The following is a 26,658-nucleotide window of genomic DNA, read 5'->3' as shown; positions in this document are numbered from 1 at the left end:
GCCTGGGATGTCAAGTCAGAGGATCTCAACCAGGCGTGGTGGCGGAGGGTGACGACCCCAGAGAGATGTCTGGCGGCACAATCGGCCGAATGTCTGGGAGAGGTGATTTGTTGGGAGGCCAGAGAGTGTGCCTTTGAATGTTCTGTCAATGCCAGGTGCTTTTTTTCCTCTGAGAGGTCATAGTAGAAAGGTAGAGCACGTTTCCACAATTGTTGCTGATATGCGGATATGCAGGCTGCGCACTTCGCGATCTTAAGGTCTAGAATGTCCATATGGAGGACTTCAACGTGAAGAGCTTTGCCCATTCAGATCACTTGCTCAGCAAATGACTTAATGTCATCGGTAAGAGAGGCAGCCTCATGGGCCGTGAAGGCTTGAACATGAGTGTAGTCTGAATTGGGAGTAGTCAGCTGATTCTGAAGTGTCTGAGGAAGTTTTGGGGTAGGCCCTCAAAGAGGTCTGCAAAGAGGAGGCTTGAAGTGGAAAAGACTGAGGACGGGCTGGAAGAGTGGCCTTGGGGGCTGGAAGAGCCTGTCGGAGTGGAGCCAAAGAAGTAGACAAGAGGGCTCACGCTGGGTCAGCGTGTGAGGTCGCCAAAATGGGTTGGGACTGAGAGGGTACTGCCAAGCTCGAGGCCATATGAAAAGGCAGATGTGGCTCATCGGTGTAGGAAGTCAGAACAAACCACCCAGCTTGCACCTCTGAAGGGTCCAGGGGCAGATAATATGTGCCTGTCCCATCATCAAAAATAATGTCTCGGCTCGAAGGCTCTGGAAAGCCAAAGGAAAGATGTTCCTCGGGCTCTTCCTCGAAATAAACCATGGCGGAGGTTTGTGAGAGGCTGTCAGCCAGGATTTGTTGAGAGGAAGCCAAATCCACATTCAGGAGCTGGCGAGGGGAGACTTCAAGCTTGCCTTCGGAGAGCTGATAAGATTCAGGGAAGCCATGAAGAGAATAGGGAGAGATTCAGCCCAAGGTGGTGAACGAAGATCATCTTGAGATGGAAGAAGAGATGTCTCAGTCTGGATGGGTATTTGGCCACACGGTACCGAACCCGAGTTTGTGTCAGTGAGCGCAGAGAGTTCATCTGACCAATGGTCAGCATCAAAGGTTGATTGTGGACGAGATTTCTTGTCCTTCTAGTGGGAGGACTCTCTGCCCTTGTCCTTAAAAGACTTGATTCTTTTTATCAGACTTAGAACCGTCTGAGGATTTTTTGTGCTTGGGTGAGGGCTGCTGCCCGGACCCCTTATTATCCGTTTTTCTGGAGAGGAAGACCGTGGAACCTCAGAAGAGGGTTTGCCCTCAGTGGAAGGAGCCTTTGCAAGGACCTTAGAAGCAGAGGGAGGCTTGAGAATCTGCACATAGAGCAGAGAATGAAGGCCATTCTCCCTGTTTTTCTTGGCCTTCGGTGTAAAGGCCTTGCAATGAGGGCAGATGAAGAAGGGTAGAAGACGAGAGAATGGTCAAACAAGCCATCTATTACTGCTGATCAGAGTCCAAACAAGCCAAACCCACCATCCAAAGAGAAGTCAAACCAAAACATTGTCAAAAGTGAAAGCAAAAGGAAGAAGCAGATTCCAAGTGAGGTTCCCTGTGCTGCTCATGTGGCAGACAAAAGGAACTGAGAAAGAGTGGGAAGACACCAAACCTATATAGAGGGTGGACGGAGCTACCACCAAAAAGTCTTCCCTAGCGATTCCAGTAGGATCTGAAATTGCTGTGCAGGCACAGAATAACCCATTTGTGTGCTTCACAGAGACCACGAAGAGGAATGACCTTTAAAGCCCTTCATGGCCTGGGTCCAACCTTCCTGCGGCATCACTTTCTTCTGTATAATCCACTCTGTGCATTAAGGTCCTCTGTAAAAAATGTACTGCAGCCAATAAAGACCAGGCTGGCTGCGGTTACCCAGAAGACCGTCTTATCTACCGCTCTATGGATACTATGGAATGGCTTGCCAGAAGAGATCCGAAACATTACCAACCTTGACAGCTTTAAAAACATGGTCAAGACAGATCTCTTCCGACCAGCCTTCCTAGAATAACCCACTTGGTCTCCCGTTGACATGGACCCCATACAGAATATTCTATGCACCCATCTCTTTGTTGTTGTTTGACTGTTTGATTGTTTTAATAATCTAAATGTCAATTTATTGTTATAAGGGAATTTTAATTGTATTGGTGGGAGGAATAATATTTTATTCTATACTGTTATATTGTTGTATTTTTCCCTTTACTGTGGGCCACCTCAATCCTGGTGGAGAGTCAGGATGATATTATTATTATTATTATTATTATTATTATTATTATTATTATTATTATTATCATCATTGATACAGAGGACCAACTGTAATTTTTTAAAAAATCAAACATGGCTGCTGTTTAAGTTTTGAATTTTTTTAATTAATTACTTATCATCTTTTTGTACACAGGTCAGTCCTTCCAATATTCCTCTGCTATCCTAGGCATGCTTACCTTGTAGTAAATCTCAGGGCACCTGAACAAAGGATTGCACACTAATGGACTAAATACTGATGTTAAAGTTTCATTAGTTTCAATAGAATTGCTTATTTGGGTTTTTGTTAACTTTAAGATGATAACATATTGTATATCTATCAATGGCATTTCATTTGTCCGTGTGACCTTTCTTTCATTATACAGCAAGAAACAGACATCCATTGTTCACAGAGGTTTTGCATTTTGAAACAATTAAAACACTTTAAAAACTGAACAATTTAGCAGTGCATACCATGTAGGCAAAACAGTGTGGCAATGTCTGAATGGAAGTGTGGCTGGATGTGTGCATGTGCACATTTGCAGTTGATAAGCATCTGGGAATAGTGGAGGGGAGGCAGACAAGCGGACCAAGAACTCACCTACACTACAGAAATAATCCACTTTATTTGGCACCACTTTAACTGCTAGAGCTCCGTGCAATGGAATTCTGGGATTTGTAGTTTTGTGAAATATTAACCCTCCCCTGTCAGAGAGACATGGTGCCCCCATCAAACTACAAATCCTAGGATCTGACAGGACAGAGCCATGACAGTTAAAATGGTGCCAAATTGCATTAATTCTGCAGTGCAGATCAGACCCAAGAGACACATGCCGTAAGGGGAGGCACCACATACAAAAGGCTGAAGAAACCACTGGCTCCCCTCCATGTCCATTATTGATTCTCCTTCTCTCTGTGTGTTTCTAATTTTCTTTACTCTTCTTGTCTAAAAACATAGGGAAAATATTGGGAGATTGTGGGGGGTTATACAACGGATACAGGCCAGCCAAGGACCACTTCACTGAATTATATCCTCTGTGGTTAGGACATCTGGGCCTAATTCCCACTATGGTTTAAACCGGATCATGATTCCAAATGATTCGGTTTAAACCACCATGGTTCCCACTCAATTTGAATCGCTGAAGCGATTTGGAAAGGGGAGGCATGATTTTTATGGGTAAAAGACACTGGTAATATGGAGTGTTTTTTCGGGTGAATTGATTTATTTAGAAATAAATCAATTCAGCCTAAGTGGGAACCAGGTGTATTCGAATCGGATTCAAATACGCCCTGGTTACCACTGGCAGCAGCTTTCCCCTGGCCTCTCTGCCCCAGCCATGCCTCCCTCTGTCCCTGGCCTTTTCCCATCACTGGGCTCTCTTGCCTGTTCTGTCCCCGGCCCCTTGCCTTCTGGTCCCCATGGTCTCCTTACCGGCCTCCCAGGGTTCTGTGCGACCTCTGTACTGGCCTCCCACTGTGCAAACACTGTGAGAACTACTGTGTTTGCAGAACCGGTTTCAGGAATCAGTTCAGGAATCAGTTCTAAAGGAAGTGGGAATTAGGCCCTGGTCACCCTGGCCATAGGGAACACTGGCCTTTGTTTCTGAGGTGTTTCTTACCTTGTTTAAGCTGCGTGCAGCACTATCTTTCCCTCCAGGCGTCAGGTTTCGGAGCTGCACATCCAATAAGCCCACCAACTGGTCCATAGCACGAACTGAGTAGGTGATGTCTCCAGCATTCAGGTGGCTTTTTGTTTGCTCAGCTAGTTCTCTGGCAACGTTGGCTGCTGTCTCTCCAGATTTCAACTATGATTTAAAGAAATTATCAAGATATTTCAATGCCTTCAGCAAAAATCTCTTTGTGTTTTCACATGTTCAACCTACTTTTCTTAAACGAATGGAATACATGAACTAAAAATACATAAAATACGTAACATGGACATAAAACATTAAATACATGTTTTTTAGATTACTTATTGCTAAATTGTGTGTTGTCCACAAGAATTAGAAGGAGTTTGCCAGCTCTGTATCTTGCTAGATTCTGTCACTGAGAACACTGGCATCTTCTAGGAAATCAATTGTCTCATTTTCTGCTCTTCAGTCACAAATCTTATAAGAGCTTGCATCAGACAGCACAGACCATTATGAAGGAAAATACAGCTGGTGGTTTAGCAGAAATAAAAACACTGGGTTTGGGTGGGAAGGTAACAGCAACCTTGGTCAAAGCGTTTGAATCTGCTTGCTCTTCACAGACATTCTGTACACAAACATGACAATTTATGCAATGATGCATCCTCAAAATAGCAGAGTTCTATAAGTACAACATACTGTTTGAAATTAAATATATTTCACATAATGATTCTTGCAGGAAATAATTTTTGTATTGTGTTCTTCTTTTAATGTTGTGAGCTGTTCTGGGAAAAGAGTGAAATATAAATCACCACCATCATCATTTTGCTACCCATAAATAACAAATATGGATTTGGACTATAACCTAGACTAACTAAAAAACAACAACAAAGGTCCAAAACACATTGCAGAAATAATCCACTTCGAGACCACTTTAACTGCCCTGACTCAGTGCTAGGGAATTTTGGGAGTTGTAATTTGTTGTGGCACCAGAGGTCTCTCACAGAGAAGACTAAATATCTCACAGAACCACAGTTCCCAGAATTCCCTAGCATTGAGCCAAGACAGTTAAAGCCAAAACTGGATTATTTCTGCAGTGTGTTTTGGGCCTATGTTATTTTCAATTCATTAGTGATAATGAAAATTGATAAATGATAATTACCCATCCCAAAGCCTTCCAAAAGAGTTACAACTAACAGGATTATTAACAATTATTATTATTACAGTTAATGTTATTTTGAAGATGTCTTTCCTTGCCACCATTACATGGACCCTGGAAAAAGGTAGCTGTTGGTATAGCAGTCCAATAAGGATATAAGGTTGCAGCCCTCATGAGCAAGCCATGGAGTCAACCTAGAGGCAAACATTTATTTGCTGAGTAGGCATGCTGTTAATTTTAATTAATTTTTTCCTGAACTAAAAATGCCATACTCGGTGTCATTCATGCTCTTCAAATAACATTGCAATGGTATAGACAGACCCAGAAAGAAAATAGCAATTAGCAATAGGTTTTAGAGATCTGAAGATAAAAAGTCTAATACAAAGCTCAATAGAAATTATGAGGATGGATCTGAGGGACCAGATAATATCTGATGTGACGCACTAGCTGGATTTATATTTATATTTTTATACAGGCAATGTATGACAAATATCTTCCAAAGGAGAACTATACACAGTATGAAAGTAAACATCATTTATACTGAAAACAAACAAAATGGACTGGGGGGAAAAATCCTGAACTCTTGCAAAAGACATGGCAGCTATATCTCTCCCAAATGAGATTATGTTCTGATGCCCTCCACATTTACTAAGCTTGGAATTGGTTACAGGCCCTGGTACCATACAGACATCATTCTGATGAGAAGCAAATTTGAATTAAAGAAAAGGTTTGGGCTTCTGTAAAATATAGTGCTGGCAATGAGGGAAATTGTGTTACTAGAAAATATAGGGCACTTAGTCTTACCCATGTTGTCCTTCCAAACTTAAGCATTATTTCTGATGTATTTCTTGCATGATGGAATGGAAATAATAATAATAATAATAATAATAATAATAATAATAATAATAGAGTTTATTTATATCTTCCCGCCTCTCCCAATTGGATTGAGGCGGGATCACAACAGAGTTTTAAAAATACAATTAAAACATTAACAATATTATTATCACACAGGTTAAAACCACAGTTAAAAACATAAAATCAACAATCATGGGGTCAGATGCTCTCATTGCATACAGAAACAGTCTGTAATTCATAGAAGGTCAGGTGGGTATGCATGTCGAAAAAGCTCTGTCTTAACTGCCTTCCTGAAAGTTTCCAGGGATGTAGCAAGGCGGATCTCCTCTGGGAGTCCGTTCCATAGTGTGGGGGCAGCAATACTAAATGCTTTTGGGAAGTAGAAACATATTTAGAGGCTGGTATCTCTAACAATTTCTTCCCATTTGTTCTAAGAGTGTGGGGCGGATTGTATAGGGAGATGCGTTCCTGTAAGTAACTCGGGCCCAAGCCATGTAGGGCTTTAAAGGTAATAACCAACACCTTGTATTATGCCCAGAAGCTAATTGGAAGCCAGTGTAGATCTTTCAGAATAGGTGTTATGTGGTGAAATATCGAGGATCCGGTGAGCAACCTGGCTGCTGCATTTTGCACTAACTGAAGCTTCCGAACTTGATACAAGGGTAGCCCCATGTAGAGCTCATTGCAGAAATCAAGACGAGAGATTACCAGAGCATGTACTACAGCTTCAAGGTCCTTTCGGTCGAGGTAGGGTCGCAGTTGGCGTATCAACTGAAGTTGATACCAAGCACTTCTGGCCGTCGCATCTACTTGAGATGACAAACGTAGAGACGGATCCAGAAGTACTCCCAAACTGCGAAATTCATTCTTCAGGGGAAGTGTGACCCTGTCTAGGAATGGTTGATAAATTTCCTTCCCCGGGCCTAAGGATCCTATGGCAAGTATCTCCGTTTTCTCTGGATTCAGCCTGAGTTTGTTTTTCCTCATCTAGCCCATTACCAACTCAAGGCAGGGATTCAGAGGGGAGATGTCATCCTTAGTCACTGTAACAGTCGGGGACATAGAGAAATATATTTGGGTGTCATCAGCGTACTGATAACCCCGCGCCCCATGTCTCCGGATGATCTCTCCCAGCAGTTTCATGTAAATGTTAAACAGCATGGGGGACAAGATGATGCCTGTGGGGATGCCAGATGTTAGCTCTTTTCTAGAAGAGCAACTGCCCCCCAGCCTCACCATCTGGAACCTGCCCAAGAGTTAGGCTCTGAGCCACTGGAGCACAGTGCCTCCTATACCCAACTCCCTCAGGCGTTCCAGAAGGATACCATGGTTGATGGTATCGAAAGCCGCTGAGATGTCCAAGAGCACTAGCAGGGTCACACTTCCCCTGTCTGTGTCCAGACAGAGATTATAGATTAAGATGACCATGGCTGTCTCCACTCCGTATCCTGCCCTAAAACCAGTTTGAAATGGGTCCAGATAATCGGTTTCATCCAAGACAGCTTGGAGTTGGAAGGCCACTGCTCTCTCGATCACCTTGCCCAAGAATGGTAATAGGGAGACCGGTCTGTAGTTATTTCTCTCCAGGGGATCTAGGGAGGTTTTTTTTAGAAGTGGTTTGACCACTGCCAATTTTAACTGAGATGGAAATTTGCCCTCCCTAAAGGATGCATTAATTATGGATTGCAATAGTGCAATCATAGCATTCCCTCCTTGGGCGGTCAATCAAGATGGGCAAAGATCAAGAGCGCATATCGCCTTCCTTACACTTCCAAGGAGCCTGTCCACTTCATTGGTACTTACAAACTCAAAGTGATCCAGTTTAACATGGTCCACGGAGTCTCTGGACACCTCTCTTACTGTTTCTGTTATAATGCTGGTGTCGAGATCAGCCCTTATCCGAGAGATTTTGTCTGCGAAGAAGTCATTGAAAGCATCACAGCAGGCTTTTGTTGGTTGAAGTAAAGGGTTCAGGGTGGGAGGCAGTTGGGTTAGCTCTCTAACCACCCTGAACAGCTCTGCTGGATAGGACTCTGAAGATGCGATACGTGCAGCATAGAAAGAATTCTTTGCTGCACCTATCACCACTCCATAAGACTTCAATAAGTTCTCAAGGAGTGTCTTGTCGGATAAGCACTGATGTTTTTGCCAACAGCGCTCTAGTTGTTGCGCGGCCTGCTTCATCCATCGGAGGTCTTCCGTATACCAGGGTTTTTTTATTCGAAGCGGGTCGGAAAGGATGCTTGGGAGCAATACTGTCTATAGCCCTAGTAATGTCGTTGTTCCAGGTATTGACCAGGACGTCGACAGAATTGCCATCAGTCCCAATCATAGAACCCTCTAGAGCTTCTTGGAACCTTTTGGGTTCCATCAGCTTTCGAGGGCGGACCATCTTAATAGGTCCTCCACCCCCGGGGGGGGGGATCTGGGTAATCACCTTCAGTCCCACCTTGACTAGAAAATGGTCCGTCCATGACAGAGCAGAGGTTTGAATTACCTCTGACTATGGCTGTTCCTGCTCCGTACTAAAAACCACATCGAGTGTATTACCAGCACAATGTGTCGGACCCGAGGCTAACAGACTCCAACACCAGCTCCGAGACCAGCTGTGTCAGCTCGGTCAGGGAGTCTGTTAGGCTACGGGGTGGACGGTAGACCAACAGAATCCCCAGGCTGTCTCTGGCCTTCAGGGTCAGGTAAATACACTCGATGTGGCTAGTTTTCCGGACAGGTTTTCTAGCCAAGGTGTGAGTGTTTTTATGAACTAAGGCAATCCCTCCCCCTCGCCCACTTTCACTAACCTGCTCCTTAACAGCGTAACCAGCTGAGAGGGCCTGGGCCCAGACTGCATTACTCTCGGCCCCCAGCCAGGTCTCTGTGATACAAGCCAGGTCAGCATTTTCATCTTCCAAGGTCGTAGATTATATGGGCTTTATTCCTAACCGTCCTGGCATTACACAGGAGCAGAGAAAGGGTTTGAGGTATGGTTGGGACGACCCTCGGTTCTCTTGGTTTAACAGGGTGGCAGGAAAGTGAGAGAGATATTAAGCATCAATCTCGTCTTCCTTTATGCCTCATGCCCACCCTGTTACCGCTATATCTCCCCTTGCCCCGCACTACTGTAATAGCTGTTCCACACCCTAAATCGATGTTATTACAATTGCAATTACAACCCTTTCCTGCCATACTAAAACAAGAGCACTAGCAAGTTGGTTTTAAAGGGAGCCGTTCTCACCTGGCCCCTTCCCCTCCTCAGTCACCCCAACTATTCTGGTGCTGGTGCTGGCACTGGTCTTCTGGGCCAAGTGGGGATACAGTAAGCAAGCTGGATTTAAAGGAGCCGCTCTCACCTGGTCCCTCCCCCTCCTCAGTCACCTCAGCTGATCTATCACTAAGATTGCAATGTTGTACCTACTGATGTAACATCAAGCCCTCTTGAACAACATGGAACTTACTTCCATGCATACTCAAAGGGAATACTTTTATAAGAAACAAGCACACAGGCAGACTAGTATCTCCTGCTATTTTTACTTATTTCTTGCAGTCTTGAAATATGTCTTGAAAAAAGTCTTGAAATATGAATAGTGGGAAGTCATGCCAAAATTCATCAGCATTCAATTTCTTACATTAGACTAACATCAGTTCTTCACTGCTTCTCCCTCTTTAAAGCCAATTTTGCATTTCTTTTCCCATTCCTTGCCTTCAGAATTGGATGCAATGATTTTTCAGGTCACTTCATTCATACAGTCACAGCAAAATCATATTTGCAGAACAACGCAATGTTGTAGCAGTAAGATTGTGAGCGTCAAAAAATAAGGACAAAGAAGTATCTTACCTTCTGTGTAATATGGTTGACCCAAAGCGAAGAGCAGTTGCTGAGGTCAGGTCCTTGGGGATCCCAGATCCCTCCGGGGGCAAGACAAATAAACGTTGAAACACCTGAAATGACAGAGAGAGCATGAAACTCAGGCAGTCCCATTGGCCTGCCCATCTCCCTACCATCCATTGGCCAGGCGCCTCTCTGAGGTAGGATTCATCTGACATTTCTCCCCAATTAAGGCTGAAATCCCGCCTTGGTAATGTCATATGTAGATAGCACAGCAAATCATGCGTTTATCACAGGTTCACAGTATAGATATCTTCACAAAAAAGACATTCACTTTTTCTGAGACATTATAGGATGGTAAATCTTGCCTAGCTTGTTACCACATGCAAAAATGAATAGTTTCAGCAACTTTTGCCCTGTTTCAATACTTGGTTGTGGCAAATTAATGTGTACAAAAATACTCATGGTTATCCTGTGCAGAAATCATATTTTTGGGTAAAGAAAATGCATATTGCACATAATAGACTGATTCTTGCACACAAATATAGATTTCTTGTCCAGAAAACACATGCAGGAAACCAATACATGGTTTTATTGCCCAAGAATTTATGCAAAACACATGGATTTTTGCACAGAAAATTTCCCAGCTTTTCTTTCTGGCCAAAAAACATGTTTCTTGCACATAGGTTTATGAAAACCTATTTTCAAAAAGGTAACCCAGTGGTTAAGACTGACTCTGTTGAGTGCAAGATCGGCAGGTTGGCAGTTCGAGACTGGAGTGACGCATAACAGAATGAGCTCTCATCACTAGTCACAGGTTCTGCCAACCTAGCAGTTTAAAAGCATGTACAGTTGTTATACGCTGGGGTTTGGTTCCAAGATCCCCCGTGTATAACAAAATCCGTGTATGCTCAAGTCCCATTAAATATAATGACATAGCAAAATGGTGTCCCTAATAAAAAACGGAACATCAAGGTAAATTTATACTTTTTTGGAACATTTTCAAACCGTGTATGCTTGAATCCGTGTATAAAAAATCCGTGTATAAGAAGGGCAGACTGTAAAATGCAAGGAGATAAATAGGTACCATTTCAGTGGGAAGGTAACAGTGTTCGGTGTAGTCATGCTGGCCACATAACCACCAGAGTCGTCTTTGGACAACAATGGCTCTTTGGCTTAGTAACAGAGATGAGCACCACCCCTACAGTCAGTTACAACTAGCTATTCATATCAAGGGACTATCTTTACCTTTCTAACCCCACCGAAGTCTTGAAATATAAAAACTCTCAGCATTGCTCTCCCTTTCCTCTATTTCCCAAGTATTGAAACACTCCTTCCCCACTAAGGATGCAAATATTAATAAGTATCCTCCACATCCCTAAGACATCATAAGAGGCAAAAAGAAAATTAGCCCTCATTATGGTAGATGCTGAGATGGCGTTCGACAGGATCAATTGGTCATTTCTCTTAAGGATAATCAAGAAAAATGGATATGGGAGATAAATTTTTGTTCTGGATTAACTCTCTATATAAAGCTCAAAAAGCTCAAATAATCATAAATCAAGAAAGAACGGAATTTATCAAAATTGAAAGGGGCAACAGGCAAGGGTGCCCACTATCACCACTTTTATTTCTGTTAGTCCTCGAAGTTCTGAATAACAAAATAAGAGGCAACCCTAATTATTGTAGGAATTAAAATAAAAGGCTATCAACAGAAGTTGCAAGCCTTTGCAGATGACTTAATCTGTTTTTTGGAAGAACCACAAAAAAAAAGCATTGGACATTTAATTTTAGAATGTATGGAATTTGGCAAATTCTCAGGTTTTAAAATAAATCAAGAAAAAAAATATTTGCAAAAATATGAATTTAGCGGAAGAAAAGGAAATACAACAGAAATCAAAATTTTAACTAAAGAACAAAGTGAAATATTTAGGCATGTCGATAACTAAAAGAAATATTGATTTATTTTCAAATAATTATGAAAAGATGTGGAAAGAAATTAAAAGTGATCTTGAAAGATGGTCCAGATTAAGGCTCGCTATAATGGGATGGGCATCAATTATTGAAATGAATATCTTATCAAGGTTACTATTTTTGTTCCAAAATTTACCTATAATTTCTAAGGATAGCTACTTTGATCACTGGCAAAAGGAACTTTCAAGCTTTCTTTGGCAAGGGAAGTGGGCCAGAGTTAAGTGGAAATTACTGACAGACGACAAGAATAAGGGAGGATGGTCACTTCCATATCTTAGATTATATTATCAAGCTTGCTGCCTAAAATGTTTGGAGAACTGGATAAAACTAGAAGATGATCACTTACTCTGTCTTGAAGGAAACAACATGCATTTTGGGTTTCACGGATATACATGGTACGAGAAATCTAAAGTGGATAGAAATTTTGAACAGCATTTCGTACGACGCTCTTTGTACAGAGTATGGACTAAGATTAGAAAACAGTTTTACAGAAAATTTCCACTATGGGTATCTGCCCAAGAGGCCTTTTTTGTATAGGACCAGAAATAGTAAAGAACCATGGCGGAAATATAAAGACATTTTATCTTTTGAAAATACCAAAGAAGACAGTATGAAAAGTTTAAGTCAACTACAAAAAGAAAAATTCAGTATAAACTGGTTTCTTTATAACCACCTGCAAACTTGATATAGACAAGACAAAAAAGAACAAGGAATAACGAAGCAAGAGAATGAGCTGGATGAAATATTTTTGAATAATAAAGAGATTGTACGAATAAGCAAAATTTATAAAATACTAAAAAGACTTGATTTGGAAAGAGAAGTAGTGAAACATACAATGATACGGTGGGCCCAGGACCTAGGGAAAATAATAAAACTCGAGACTTGGGGAAAATCATGGACGATTACAAATAAATTTACTCTGTGCCAAAGCTTAAAGGAAAATTACTTTAAGATGATGTTCCAATGGTACATGACGCCTACGAAAATATCAAAAATCTACAAAACAGGTTCCAAAAAAAAAATGCTGGAAGTGTAATACACAAGAGGGAAACTTCCTCCATTGTTGCTGGAAATGTGAGAAAGCTAAAACATATTGGAAAATGATTCATGAAATGATGATTCAGATATTACATATTACCCTACCTCTAGACCCTGAACTTTTTCTACTCAATATGATAGACAAGAAGATTCTTACAAATAATAGAAGATTAGCTAAATTTATAATTTATATGGTCGCATCAGCGAGAATCTTGTATGCCAAATATTGGAAAAACTCCAAAAGACCTACCAAAGAAGAATGAATATTGAGGATTAGGGAAAATATGGATATGGACTTACTCACAAGCCTATTGAAAAATGAGCCAACAAAACAGATCATAAAAGATTGGGATTGTGTTAAAGAATATGGGAAAAAACAAGGTTGGGATTTTAGTGATTGGTAAAAGGAAACTTGTAAATTGAATTATAATACGGTTGTAAGAAATATAAAGTAGATCTTTCTTTGTTAGACTAGTTCTGGGAAACTCGTTATCTATTATTTATCAGTTAAATTTCAAATAATAAAAATATTACACCTATATTTAAGTCTACTTTACAATTATGGAACAATGAAGTTAGATACTAAGCCTTGAGGATAAGGATGATGCTATGAAGATAAGGAAGTATCTTAATAGGAAAACTTATGATAATTTGAAAACTAAGCTCCTCTATGTTGTAGTTATGTTAGTAATGTATTTTTTCTTTTCTTATATGTTTTTGCTGTTATTTATTTTTGTGTTATTTGTATTCGTGTATGTTGTTTAATAAAAAATAAAATAAAAAATAAAATTCTTTCTCTTTCTCCTCTCAAAAAATTACATGAGAAAAAACCCTTGATACATTCTTGCAAGAACTCTAAGTAAGAGTCAACATCTATGCTAAAAACCTTCCTCACTGATTTTTAAAATAATAATTACATAAATAATAATGATTAGGACAAAATATATAAAATATGATGATTATGTAATGACTATATAATAGAACAAAATCATTTTTCCTTTCTCTTTTGTTAAAAATAATTATGCAGCCACCTTGAGTCCCTGTACCAGGAGGAAGGTGGGATATAAATAAATAAAATAATATTAATAATAAAATATTATAATTTTTATAATCATCACCAAACCAAGTAAAACAAAGCACATAGTCTTAAATATTTATAAAACATATCAGTCTGATTCAGGTGTACATTACAAGGGCGCATGGGGAAGAAGCATCAAACCAGCATGCTTTATTTTTCCTTCTTTTCCTCTCATGACAGTCTTGATTAATTCAGAGCACCATTCCCTACTATTTCTGAAATGGGGAATTGTACTTTAATGTCACTTTATTAACCGAGATTGTAAAACCATGTAGAAGTCATTGTGTAAGATGCCAGCTAATAAAGTGATATTAAATTAAAACTACTCATTTTAAACATAAGGATAAACTGTCGGCCTAGTTCTTCAGGACTGAGATGCTGAATTATGCATGTGAAGAAAGGCCCAAAAAAAAAGGGTGTGTGTGGGGGGGGGGGGGGGGAGACCCAGAAATATACATCCAAACTGGGCAATATTGCAATACATAAGGAATTGTTTCCAGTCACATGATCCTCCTGAACCTGACCGAAATAACTGAATGAAGTAATTGCTGGCATGTCTCAAATCCTACAGCACTCAGCCAGTTGAGCATGGCAGATTTCTCTTCTAGTAGTATGTTAAAGTTATTCATTTTTAAATTGTCTTTCATCCTAGGATATAAGAACAGTACAAAATATGCTGCAATACATGTCACCATACAATGCAATAACTATTTTAAAATTACCAATAAAGGCAGCAGGGCATATTAAGCATAAACTATCATGACACTTTAAAATGGCTATGCAAAAAGAGAAGTGTTAATCTGGCACCTAAATGATAACAAGGTCATAACCAATAATCAAATATCTATAGTTAATGTCCAAAGGAGACATCTTTCTTGTTCTTACAGAGCAAAAGGAGCCTGGAGACAAGTTTCCTTTGAAGGCCAGAGAGAATGGTAGGCCGGTTGCAGAGAGGGGCTTCAGTATTTATATTCAAAGGGCTCTCAGCATAAAGCACCAGTGGTGAACATCTGAATCATCTTCAAGAGAAGCCCCATATGTATCACATTATAGTACCCCAGTTTAGAGGTCACCATCTCACCATAGCCAGGACACACCTTCCCAGGAATATTTGTTGCTGGTGGACCATCCAAACCTGGTAAAATGCAGTGCCTCCACTGACAATGCTGTATGTACAAGAGTGTAGGTACTAACTACATGCCTGCTCTTTCATCAGGAGCCTAGTTAGTTGAGTTTGCACACCTAATACCTGGACATAATCACCTGTTGCCCAGCATGTCTTCATCTCGGTAGGATTCTATTACCAACCCCAAGTATTTGTCCAACCACTCAATAGTCTCATCTGCCTCATATAACATAGAAGGCTGAGTGCCATCAGTATATTGATAACCCCTCACTTTAAAATCCTTGATGATCTTCCCCAACAAGCAAGACCACAGGGGATAAGACGGATCTTCTCAAGACACCATAAATACCATGGAGAAACAGAAACTTTCACATACTAGTGAGCAAAGTCACTTTTAGAGGCTGATTCCTATCCTCCAAAGCTATGCTAGCAAAATGCAATGTATTATCAAAAACTGCTCCTGAAGGATCAAGAAGAATTAGCATTTCCCCATCCTTCTCTACAAAGAGATCAACATCAAGATCACCAAGACCTTGCCAATGCCAGATATGATCTGGAACCTGGATTGGAAACAGCCCATGTAATCTGCTTCACTCACAAGAACCTCAGGTCACAAGTAACCTTGCAAAAACGTTTCTCCAAAGGCAGATATTGAGCTAAGAACATAACCCCCAGAATCCAAACAGACTTTTGGATGAATGAGTCACCACACACCACTGCTTCCTCCTAGGTGCCAGGCAACCCTTCTTTTTGCAAAGAAGCATCAATCATAGCTTAGATCCACCCAGTCAGTTCCCAATAGCTTATTACTAACAATGAAAATGGGTAAGTAGGGCCTGGGCATTTGGCAAAACCTCTCCAACTTGAAGTGTTGCATGTCATTTCCCCAAACATGGTCTACCACAGAAACTATACTAATGCCACATTCAGTGTGAATATGAACAATTTTAATCTCAAACCGTTTTGCATAAATTGTCTCAGCAGGTTTTTGAGGGTTTGCTCAAAAGCACCACTATAGTCTGATTGTAATAACACATTCACGGCCCCAAAATCTTCATTGAACAGCTACTTACTGACAAAATGTTGGTGATGAAACAAGACTGCTTCAGCATCAGCACTGAGTGACAGTAGTCATAGCTTCTATGAGATTTGCACCCTGTGTCCCAGCAACTGCCTTAGCCTTGGGGCTTCCTGGGGTGCTGTTAAGGTCTGATTTGTAGGAGAGGGCACATGGAAGTGATCCAGTCAACAGCCCTCTCCACCTCAGTGCTTCCTAAAGAGACTAGTGCTTCTTCAGAAGCACCAAGAGCTTTCAGAAATCCTTCAGAACCCATTCTCCTACATGGGTCCATCACCTCTGTGAAGTGGATTAGCCACTAGCAATAAATATAATAATTTTCTTTAGAAATTGCAGCTGTCAGTGTGTTTGCTAGCATCACTAACTCCATCTTCTCAATCACATTTTGCAAAAAGGCCAGATAATCTATAGGAATTAGGTGACCCGTTTTCTGTCCAGTATGAAACAAATACAGAAGTCTGAAGGACTTCAACAGAGCAGGCCAGTAGCATTGTCCCACTGGGCTCACCTACAGTGCCCCTTGGGCAGGGCTGCTTGGCAACCTGTCCTTGTCGGGTTTTGAACCACAGAATCTCTCGGGCTTCCACCGTCTCACAGCTCTCTGCTCCTATTGCTGGCAGCTGGGAGGGTGCAGGCGGCAGGTGAGTGACCAGGTCATTGGGGATGTCTGGGGCCAGAGAAGGCGTGATTGTGCTCCTGTTCCTTCTGCCCAGAGGCGGCATGGTGGTCATGCGTGCAGTACTACTGGTAGTAACACGTGCGGTGGTGCTCGTAGACGTCCCACCCAGGCCCATGGCTCCAGATGTTGATCCTAGCAAAACAAAAACCAAAGTTAGAAAAATGATAGCTGCCTGGATTCTAAATCTCTATTATCTAAGTTATTTATTGGAATAGGGTGTTCTAGTTTTTAGCAGGGGTGTGTTCTTCCCACTTTTTTCTCCCAGCTGTTGTCAGTATATATATATTTTTAATAGTGAAGGCTGCACCATATGGGCTAAATGACAAACAGAAGGCAATGAAGGTAATCTACTTTGAGCTTCTCAAATATGCTGGGCTATATTCAATAACAGAAGCCAGTGTGGTGTAGTGGTTTGAGCGTAGGACTAAGACACTGGAAATCAAAATTCAAACCCCACTTCCATTCAGCCATGGAAACCTTGGCCAAGTCGTACGCTCTTTGCCTGAGAGAAAGGCAAGGGCTTCTCTGAACAAAGCCTGCCAGGAAAACCCTCAAGGTCTCTGTAAATTGGAAGTGACTTGAAGGCACACTAAAACAAGAACATGCTCACCAAAACACAAACCCACCATTGTAGAATATGATTACATTTCAAATGTAACTTGCCTTACTCCGAGTCACACCCATTTGTTCATCTAGATCAGTATTGTAATGGATGGGTGGCAGAATTGAGAGGTTTCAGGAAAGATCCTTTCCAAGACCTGCTTAGAGATACCTATATGCCTGCGGGATTTTTGTATCACATCTCAGGCCTCCAGGGCTCCCAGGGTAAGACATGGCAGATAAAGTACTTTAAAATCAAAATGTGTGTACAGTGCACCCGTGTCATACGCAGGCACGCTATATGAGGATTTGAGCATACGCTCAAACCCACGTAGAGCTGCGTGGGAGCACATGGGAATGCATGTCCCATTTAAATGAGTCTCATTCAAGTGAATGGGGCTCGAGCATACACGTTTTTTGGCTTACGCGGGGGGGGGGGGGTCCAGAACGGATCCCCTGCGTAAGCCAAAGGTGCACTGTATATGTCTTTTGTCTCCTGGAGACCCCAGGAATTCCATAAATTTTTCTTAGGCAAGAAATCTTCAGAGGTGGTTTTCCCAACTCCTTCCTCTGAAATAGAGCCCACAGCACCCGGTTTTAAATTTAGATTGGGCAAGTCACGCTCTCTCAGCCTCAGAAGAAGGCAAAGGCAAAACCTGCCAAGAGAACTCTTAGGGTCACAGAAGCAACTTGAACGCAAATCCAGGGCATAACAATTTCTGAAATTGGGATTAATATGTGGTACTATTTTATCACGCTTAGGAGTTTATCACACGGGGGAAAATCAGGGGTTTAAACTGTCATTATCTCGGGAAAGCTGCACAATTGTGCTGAAGATTTTCTCACCCATCACAATTAAAGAGGATTTATTCCAGCAATAATCAGGTAATAACCAGCAACAGGCTGTGGGCTCTATTTCAGAGGAAGGAGTTGGGAAAACCACCTCTGAAGATTTCTTTCCAAAGAGCAAGCTGCTAATGTGGTGGAAAAAAGGAACCGAGAAAGAGTGGGAACACTAGGGGCTTTATATAGGATGGGCAGAGCTACTGCCAAAAAGTTACAAAAAGTTGCAAAACAAAGTTTGCCTAGTGATTCCAGAAGTTTCCAAGCATTACTGTGCAGGTGCAGAAGAACCCATTTGTGTGGTTTGCAGAGACCATGAAGAAGAAATGGATCCTAGAAAAGTAAGAGCTGTTTTGATTTAGGAGCCTCCAAGAATGCAAAGGCAATTGCAGAATTCTTTGGAGTTTGCCAACTTTTATAGACAGTTTATTCACTCAAGTGGCCTTGCCACCAACTGATTTGCTGAAGATAAAAAAGGAAGACAAAAGATGTCAGAAACCAAGTCAAGCGCTAAAGTGAAGTGGGGTGACAAGTGTCAGAAAGCTTTGGAGGAGCTAAAGCAACAAGCATCCATTGTTTAGTTCTAAAACAAGGGGAAAGGTTTGAGAAAAGGAAGCTACAGCCATTGAGCAGACTCTAGAAGTGTGGTGGCATTTATTAGAGGGATCTACTTGTCCGTTTTGGTGTGAACTGACCATTGAAACTTGGAGGCATTGCAGACAAGGTTGAATCCAAAACAGATTTGGTGGGCAATGTTCTTTTATAAGTTCAAATTTCAGTTAAAGTATTTGCCTGGGAGAATTTTTTTTTCCTGGGGGATACATTGTCATGATTACCCCAGCATAAAAGTCAATGGGAGGATGTACTGGACACACTGTTCTCTCCTAAGCAGCTTGGGTTGGCTGTAATGATGCACAGCCAGACCAAACAGAACAGACAACAACAAAGGTGGAGGAATCCTTTCAGCAAAGTTTAAAAGAATCTCTGTGGGAGATTGAATGGATGAAAAATACCCCCCCCCCCAAAAAAAAACAACAGGAAAATGAATTGGTTTTGAAAGATGTTGCATAATGCAAAGGAGACCGAATATATGTAGTGGAGGGGTTGTAGCTCAAAATTCTGCAACAACGTCATGACATGAAAGCCACTTCAGGCTTGTAAAACTCTGCAGCCTCTCAAAAAACTTGTACCAAAATACGTGGGATTGTTTATCATAAAAAGACTTGTTAATGAAGTGACTATTGAACTAATGTTACCTAAAGCTTATAGACACATTTATCCTGTGTTTCATTTCAGCCTGTTGGAACCAGTAGGGTTACACCCATGGTGACAAATAGATCTGTTACTCCTACCTGTCTTGATTGACAGAGTTTTAAGGTGTTGAAAATTCTGATCTCTAGAGTTCAGAAGGGCAAATTACAGTATTTTGTATGATGGAAACACTTCTCGTCAAGGGAGAAGGAGTGGGTGGATTCCAAAGTTGTAAGAGCCCCTACATTGGTACAGAAATTTCATGCATACTACACTGATAAGCCAGCACCAGGTTAATGCTGGGTTGTAGTGATACTTAGTAATGAACATTGCTGCGAGGCAAAAACTATCCGGGTCGCCACTATCATATAAAACAAAAGTACACCAAATTTATCTTCCAGCTTTGAATCCGAGATCATATTCAACAAATAACATTTTGGTTCAAACTCAAATTGACATCCTAGTATCATCTGGATTTGTTCATGAACTTGGGTCCAATATTTTCTGGCATACTCACAGTTCCACCACATATGCAAAAAGGACCCTATAACCTTTTCACATTTCCAACATAGAGAACTGCTATTTTTGTAAATTTTCGCAATTTTTGCCGGAGTCAAATACCACTGATTTTACATTTTATAATAGTTTCCCTTAAGCTCCACACATACAGTATGTTTTAACCTGATTTTCCATGTTTTTTCCCACTGTTCCAGGAGCAAAGGCTCCTGTAAGTCTTTCGCCCATTTGATCATTGATGGTTTCACAGTCTCCTCATACATTTCAAACTTATTTAAACATTTATAGAATAGGGATACTTTTTTGGGATTGGGAGAAAAAATAATTTTGTCAAAGTCTTGAGTTGCCATTTCAATACCCATTAGCTTATTATCATATGTATATCTCTCTCTAATTTGGCGATATAAAAACCAATTTATAGGGATTCCCTCTGCAACCATTTCTTCTTGTGATTTTAATATAAGCTTATAAGTATCCCTATCAATCATGACCAAATCCTTATAAGTTAACCATTTTGTAGTGTGGCTAATAGCACTTTTATGAAAGGCTTCGTTAACTGATGTCCAAAAAGGCAATTTAAAAAAAATTAAGAATCTATATTTAAGCCAAGCCTTAATTAAGGATTTTCTTATACAGTGGTTAAAGAAAGCCTTGTCTTCTTTGGTTTTATCATACAAAAGATAAGCATGCATCCTGTATGTCAGATCTACAGTTTCCAAACTCAACAATTCTGTATTTTCAAGCTTGAACCGCTCTAACAGCTACTCAAAGCAACAGGAGTAAAAGTAAATTTTTAAGTTTGGCAACCCCATACCGCCTCTATTCACATCATCTTGCATGTTCTTAAATCTAACACACTTTTTTCCCCATTCCAGATAAATTTACTAATTTCCCTGTCCCATTGTACAACAGGTTTTTCATTCAAGATAACTGGGATAGTCTGGAACAAAAAAATAAGCTTTGGAAGGATATTCATCTTTACTGTAGCGATTTTTCCAAGCCAGGATATTCCTAGTTTTTTCCATCTAGCTATGTCATTTTTGATATTTTACCAGACATTTTCATAATTATTTTTTATAAAGATCCACATTTTGTGTGCTCAACCAGATTCCCAAATACCTTCTTTTGGTCTTTATTTTGGTCTATCTTATTTAAATTCATCACCAGCATTGACGTTTTTTACTTAATAACCAATAGATCGGAAACGTTCCCGAACTGGTCTAAAATTTTGTTCACATTAGTTATCTGATCAATTGGATTTGACAGGACCAGGATTAAGTCGTCTGGGTAAGCTTTTAGTTTAGCTTCTTTACCTTTGATTTTGATTCCTTCTATATTTCCATCATCCCTAATAGAGTTGGTGAGTACTTCCAAAACCAATATAAATAAAAGTGGGGGAGTGGGGGCAACCCTGCCTTGTGCCTTTGAATTTTTATTTTAATTTTTCTCCATTAATTATCAAACTCGTTTACTGTTTTTTATAAATTTGTTCAATCCAACCATAAAAGTTTTGACCAAGTCCCATCTTTTTAATAGTTTCTTTCAAGAAAGACCAATTCACTCGATCGAAAGCCTTTTCGAAATCCAAAAAAACCTAAAGCTAATTTCTTATCTTTTCTCTTCCCATGATATTCAATAATATTTAGTAAATGTCTTATATTGTCTTTCATTTTTCTTCCTGGTAAAAACCCTCTTTGATCTTGGTTAATCCACACCTTGAGAATCTTTTTCAATCTAGTTGCCAATATATGCACAAATATTTTATAACCTGCATTAAGCAGAGCTATCGGTCGATAGTTTTTAGGGTCCAAATGGTCTTTTTCCTCCTTGGGGATTAAAGTTGTATTAGATTCTGACCAGGATTCAGGAATTTGACCCACCAATAAACATGCTCTGCTACATGTTCCTTGAGTTCTGTGGGCTCCCTTCTTCCTTGGTCTGCTTGCCTAGTCTGATTCCCTGATTCATTCTCACCCCTGGGCATTGCTTCATCCATGACAAGACTGCTCCTCTCCTGTCACCCCTTCCTCCACTGCTCTTTCTCAATTGGTTTTTTATGCAATTTGCTCCCTGAACTCTTCCAAGTCTACACTTCCCTTCTTTCTTGACCTTCCTGCTTACTCCAATTATGGGTAGGGAGATGAGAAAGGGAGCCAGAGGAGGGAAGCAACAGGAGAGGACCAATCTCAGTGACATCCCTATCCCTGGTGTCACCCAGTACAGGGGGCTGCTGGGGGCGTTGCCAATATGGCATGCTCGCTCCTTCTCCACTGCAGTGGCAGCCACCTCATGAGGAGACTGTTGCCACCACTGCAAAGAGGGTCTGGAAACACTTGGCCTTTTTTTTTTTACCACAGTGGCAGCAGTCTTCTTCCATTGCTGCTGCCACAAAGCATAACTGGGTACACGTGGCCTTTTCTGTCCTTTGCCATCACCACTGCAAACTTATCCTGAAGAGGCCATGTTCACTGTGGCAAAGCCAGGATGGGCACACTCGCCTCTTCTCACTCCACAATGAGAGAAAGGCCCAATCAGATGTCACCCCTCTTCTGGAGTGTCACCCCGTGTGGATCGCAACACTGCACCCTCTCAATGATGCCACTGAACAGCCATGGTGGGGATGAAGTGAATTAGCAAGGAAGAGAAGCAATTGGGGAATTAGAGTAGGCAGACAGGTCAAGAAAGAAGGGGAGCACAGACCCAGAGCCCAGAGATTCAATTGTTTAGAAGTTCCTATGACTGGAGGGTGAAAGGGGCCTATCAATATCTTCTATCAAACAAGTCTAGAAACCAGCTCAAAAACTTCAGTACACAATATACCTTTATTTATTAATTCCTGGTATCTAATCCTGTGCTGTCTTTTCTCTCTTTCTCAAAAAGTTGTGCAAAATGAAAAAGCCATGGCCAAAGGCAGGTAATAATTATAATTATTATTATTATTTGGAGTTGTTCTTGGTGCAGTTCCAAGTTAAACTGTGCAAGTTACTTGAAAATGTGCAGTTTTTACATGTTGGGGTGACTTAGCCATCCTTTGCAAGAAAAAAAAAGCCCTCAAATACTTCAAGGCTATGGGAAGGAAGACCAATGCTTTTTTCTCAACATCTGTCAGAAAGGGGGGAAATCAAGAACTTTCATCCTACTATCCAGTAGCTATTTGGCACACCTGTCTGACATGGGAGAACCTATGTAATGTACTGGCAGTCTTTGACTCAGGAACCCAGTGTAAAATAGCAAGCTTTATTCAGAAACAAAAGCAATTCACAGGATGGTGATGTTGTTAGGACTAAGGCATTTCTGTTACAGAGTATAATAAGAGAACAATGCAATTCAAACTTTTTCCCATGCTCAAACCTCATTTGTCAAAAAGGCAAAACATTTTCTTTCCCAGGCCGCCCAATTGTTTTCCCTTGTACCGGGAATTCTAACGGAACTGACTTGGCAATCCCCAGTACATATCTCTTCACGTTCACATCTGCTCATTAAGCTAGATGTCCATTTCCTACCACATGGCACCACTAGCATGACCTATCCCAGCATTTAGTAGCATGAAAAAGGCAGTGCAAAGACAAAAGCCAATTAGATAACAGGCAAGGCAAGAACATGAAGAACTAGGATCCTGCCACTCTACCAGCAGCACTGCTATTGTCAGCATAGCCACCAACAAAGTAAAGATGAATAATTAAATAGCAAAGTCAGAAGCATCCAGGCCATAGTACTTCTGATTTCTGCATATGAGTGTGAAAGCTGGACAGTGAAAAACATTGAGAGGAAGGAAAATCAATTCATCTGAAAACTGCAATTTTTGTAATTTCTAATTGTAATTTTGTAATTGTATCTAAGAGTGGGAAATATGTGTTGAGGTATGTTAATGATATCCAAATATGTTTCTCCTTCCAATGTAAGGAAGGCAATTGATGATTTCAATACCTGTGGAATTGCTCAGAAAACTGAGACCCATAATGGACAAGAGAGAGATATTTTCGGTGAGTGTTCTATCAGGTCAGAATGCATAGGGGGGCCATTGAAATCCACAAACACCTGGAAAACTTCAACAAGAAAGAAGAAACCCTGAAAGTAAACAAAGTTTGGCTACCAGTTCTGAAAAACACCAAGATCAAGACTCAGCAGATGCAAATGAAAATCATCCAGAGTCAGGGGCTTTCCCAGAAGACAATGGATTATTAATTAAATAGACACAAATCCTCCTCACATATCCTTCCACCCTGGAGCCTTGCCATTCACCAACACACAGATTAACATGTAAATCACTTCCTCTCAAACAAGGGTCACACAGTATATATACACCAATCACTTCCATGCCAGTATTCTCTGAAGATGCCAGCCACAGATGCTGGTAAACGTCAGGAATAAGCTCTTCCCGACACAACCACATAGTCCTAAAAACCCACAAAACACTATGGATGCTAGCCGTGAAAGCCTTAGACTTTACAAGTGTTCTGTCTGTTTCAGGCAGGTCTGCACAACATATGGCCTGTGGGCCATCAGTACCTCCCAAAAGATTTTTGGCAGCCCATGGGAAAGAGCCAGGAGGAGGAGGAGGAGGAGGAGGCGGTGGCTTCGGCGGCGGCAGCTCCATGTTCCAGTTCCCAGAAGTAGGAACAATTGACAGAGAGAGCAAGCGGGGAGAGCTTTTAGTGGGCCTTGGTGGGCCTGGCAAGGCTTTAATCGGCTGCAGCGGGGGGGGGGGGGGGGGAGGAAGGCCACCGCTGCTGCCGCTGCCTTTCCCACACTTTTTGCGGGGCAGCCTGGCAGCAGGCAGGCCTTGGAGATGCCCAGGGGACCATGCCTTGCAGAGAGGGAGAGCCCCAGGGGACCCTTTCCTCCCTGCCCAGCAAGGCTTTACTCATGAGTAAAGGCTTGCTGAGCAGGAGGTAAGGTTTGCCCTGGGACTTTCCCTCGACCCAGTGGGTTTCATAGCCAAGCTGGGATTCAAGCCCTGGTCTCCACACTGGCTCTAATATGTGGTTCTTTTGGCTTTATTTAGAAGAGGTTTGCCATTGCCTTCCCCTGAGGCTGAGAGAGTGTGAGTTGCCCAAAGTTACCCAGTGGGTTTCATGGCAGAGCAGGGATTCAAACCCTGGTCTCCAGGATGGTAGTCCAACACTCAAACCACTAACGACGCTGGCTCCTATTTTCATGTGCTACCAATGAAATACTGTAATTGCAGACTTCTGTTGTTGTTCTTGTGTGTCTTCAAGTCCTTTCCAATTTATAGAAACCCTAAGGTAACCTTATGGGGTCTTCTTGGCAAGTTTCTTCAAGGGAGAGTTACTATTACTATTCTCTAAGGCTGTGAGTATGTGATGTGCCCAGGGTCACTTACTTGACCACAAATTGTACATACCACAGAATGCATCACCCAATATATTGGCAGTCCTTCCCCATAACACTTTCTCGTTTCCCTCCAACCATCACATAGCTGGGAGCTGGAAATAATTTTTAAAGCAATATTTAAATCTGGGCTATTTTTTTTTTAAGTAAGGTCCAAAACACACTGCAGAAATAATCCATTTTGAGACCGCTTTAACTTCCCTGGCTCAGTGCTAGGGAACATGAGACCAGAACTCTCTGACAGGGAAGGCTAAATATCTCACAAAATTACAGTTCCCGGGATTCCTTAGCATTGAACCAGGGCCATTAAAGTGGCCTCAAACTGGATTATTTCTGCAGTGTGTTTTGGACCTAGGTGGCCCATATGCTATTACTATTATTCAGTTTTGTACCTGTTATTATAGATTGGAAAGACATAGAGTGCAAACTACTCACGTATATTTATCTTCTAGAGTGAGATGTGCTTTTCCAGCCTACTCTCACCTCTAAGGAGAGGGCTGCCAGGTGGGTGAGGGGGTGGGAGTGCAATGGCATGGGGGCGCATCAGGAGCTTTTTTGTGCATTTATATTTATAAATGTTGTGAATTTATATTAGTGCTTTTAGCTTTTATTTTGTAATGTCGCCTACATTTTTCTTGAACGTCCTATATTTTGTGGTTTCTTTTCCTCCATTCTGGTTATGACATCTGGTGACCCTGCGCAAGGTTCCTTCACTGCTTGGCCTTCTCCCAAGAAAGAGTAGGATGGCGGCAGGGGAGGATGGAATTAATAGTATCACTATTAATTATTAATAACTATTAATAATTAGTCATTATCAATAATTAGTAATTATTAATAATTAGTGATTGACAATAATTAATTAGTAATAAATAATTAGTAATGATAATTCATTATAATAATTAATTAAAACCTATTTGCAGCCTGGAGAAGTTTGGCAGTTTTAATTTTGGCCCCTGCCTACTTCCAAGTTGTGCAGGCCTGGTTTGAGGGGTGTTAACCCCGTTATGGAAGAGCTTGCATTCCTCTTCAAGAATCAAGTATGCAGTTTGGATCTACCCTTGCCAATAAAAAGGCATATGACCTCCATGCCTTGGAGCACCTTTTATCAGAGTAGGCTGACTAATCAATTATAACCCCACTTAGAGAGAGATAGCCTTGCAACTATTACAGATATTCTAGTCACTTCCTATGTGGATTATTATTATTTTCAAATGGCTAGAAATGCCTGTAGCTCCAAACTCAGCATGTCAACAGTTAATAGGGACTACCCAATAGTATCATATTGCATGTTATGCCACTAGTTTGCCATCTGCTCTGGATACCAGTCTCCTTCTGGGCCCAAATCAAGGGCGGATATCCAGCATCAAGAGATAAATTG

At 41.2% G+C, this 26,658-nt stretch overlaps 1 protein-coding gene across 26 annotated transcripts in view; it reads right to left on the bottom strand.

Annotated features, from left to right (window-relative positions):
• The window catches only part of ADGRL3 (adhesion G protein-coupled receptor L3), a 495,567-nt gene that overhangs the window by 185,336 nt on the left and 283,573 nt on the right, over positions 1 to 26,658 (bottom strand). For all 26 annotated transcript variants that reach the window (XM_089489004.1, XM_089489005.1, XM_089489003.1 and 23 more), the window contains 3 exons: positions 16,548 to 16,850; positions 9,755 to 9,858; positions 3,897 to 4,082 (listed from right to left, as the gene is read on the bottom strand). In XM_089489004.1, the coding sequence (XP_089345130.1) occupies positions 3,897 to 4,082; positions 9,755 to 9,858; positions 16,548 to 16,850 (593 nt within the window). The remainder of the gene's footprint in view (positions 1 to 3,896; positions 4,083 to 9,754; positions 9,859 to 16,547; positions 16,851 to 26,658) is intronic.

The sequence above is a fragment of the Sceloporus occidentalis genome, unplaced genomic scaffold, assembly GCF_023333645.1.
Source record: "Sceloporus occidentalis isolate IW3139 unplaced genomic scaffold, rSceOcc1.0.p SCAF_1, whole genome shotgun sequence".
Lineage (NCBI taxonomy): Eukaryota > Metazoa > Chordata > Lepidosauria > Squamata > Phrynosomatidae > Sceloporus > Sceloporus occidentalis.
The sequence above is the reverse complement of the archived record's forward strand: the minus strand, read 5'-3'. Positions and strand labels throughout refer to the sequence as shown.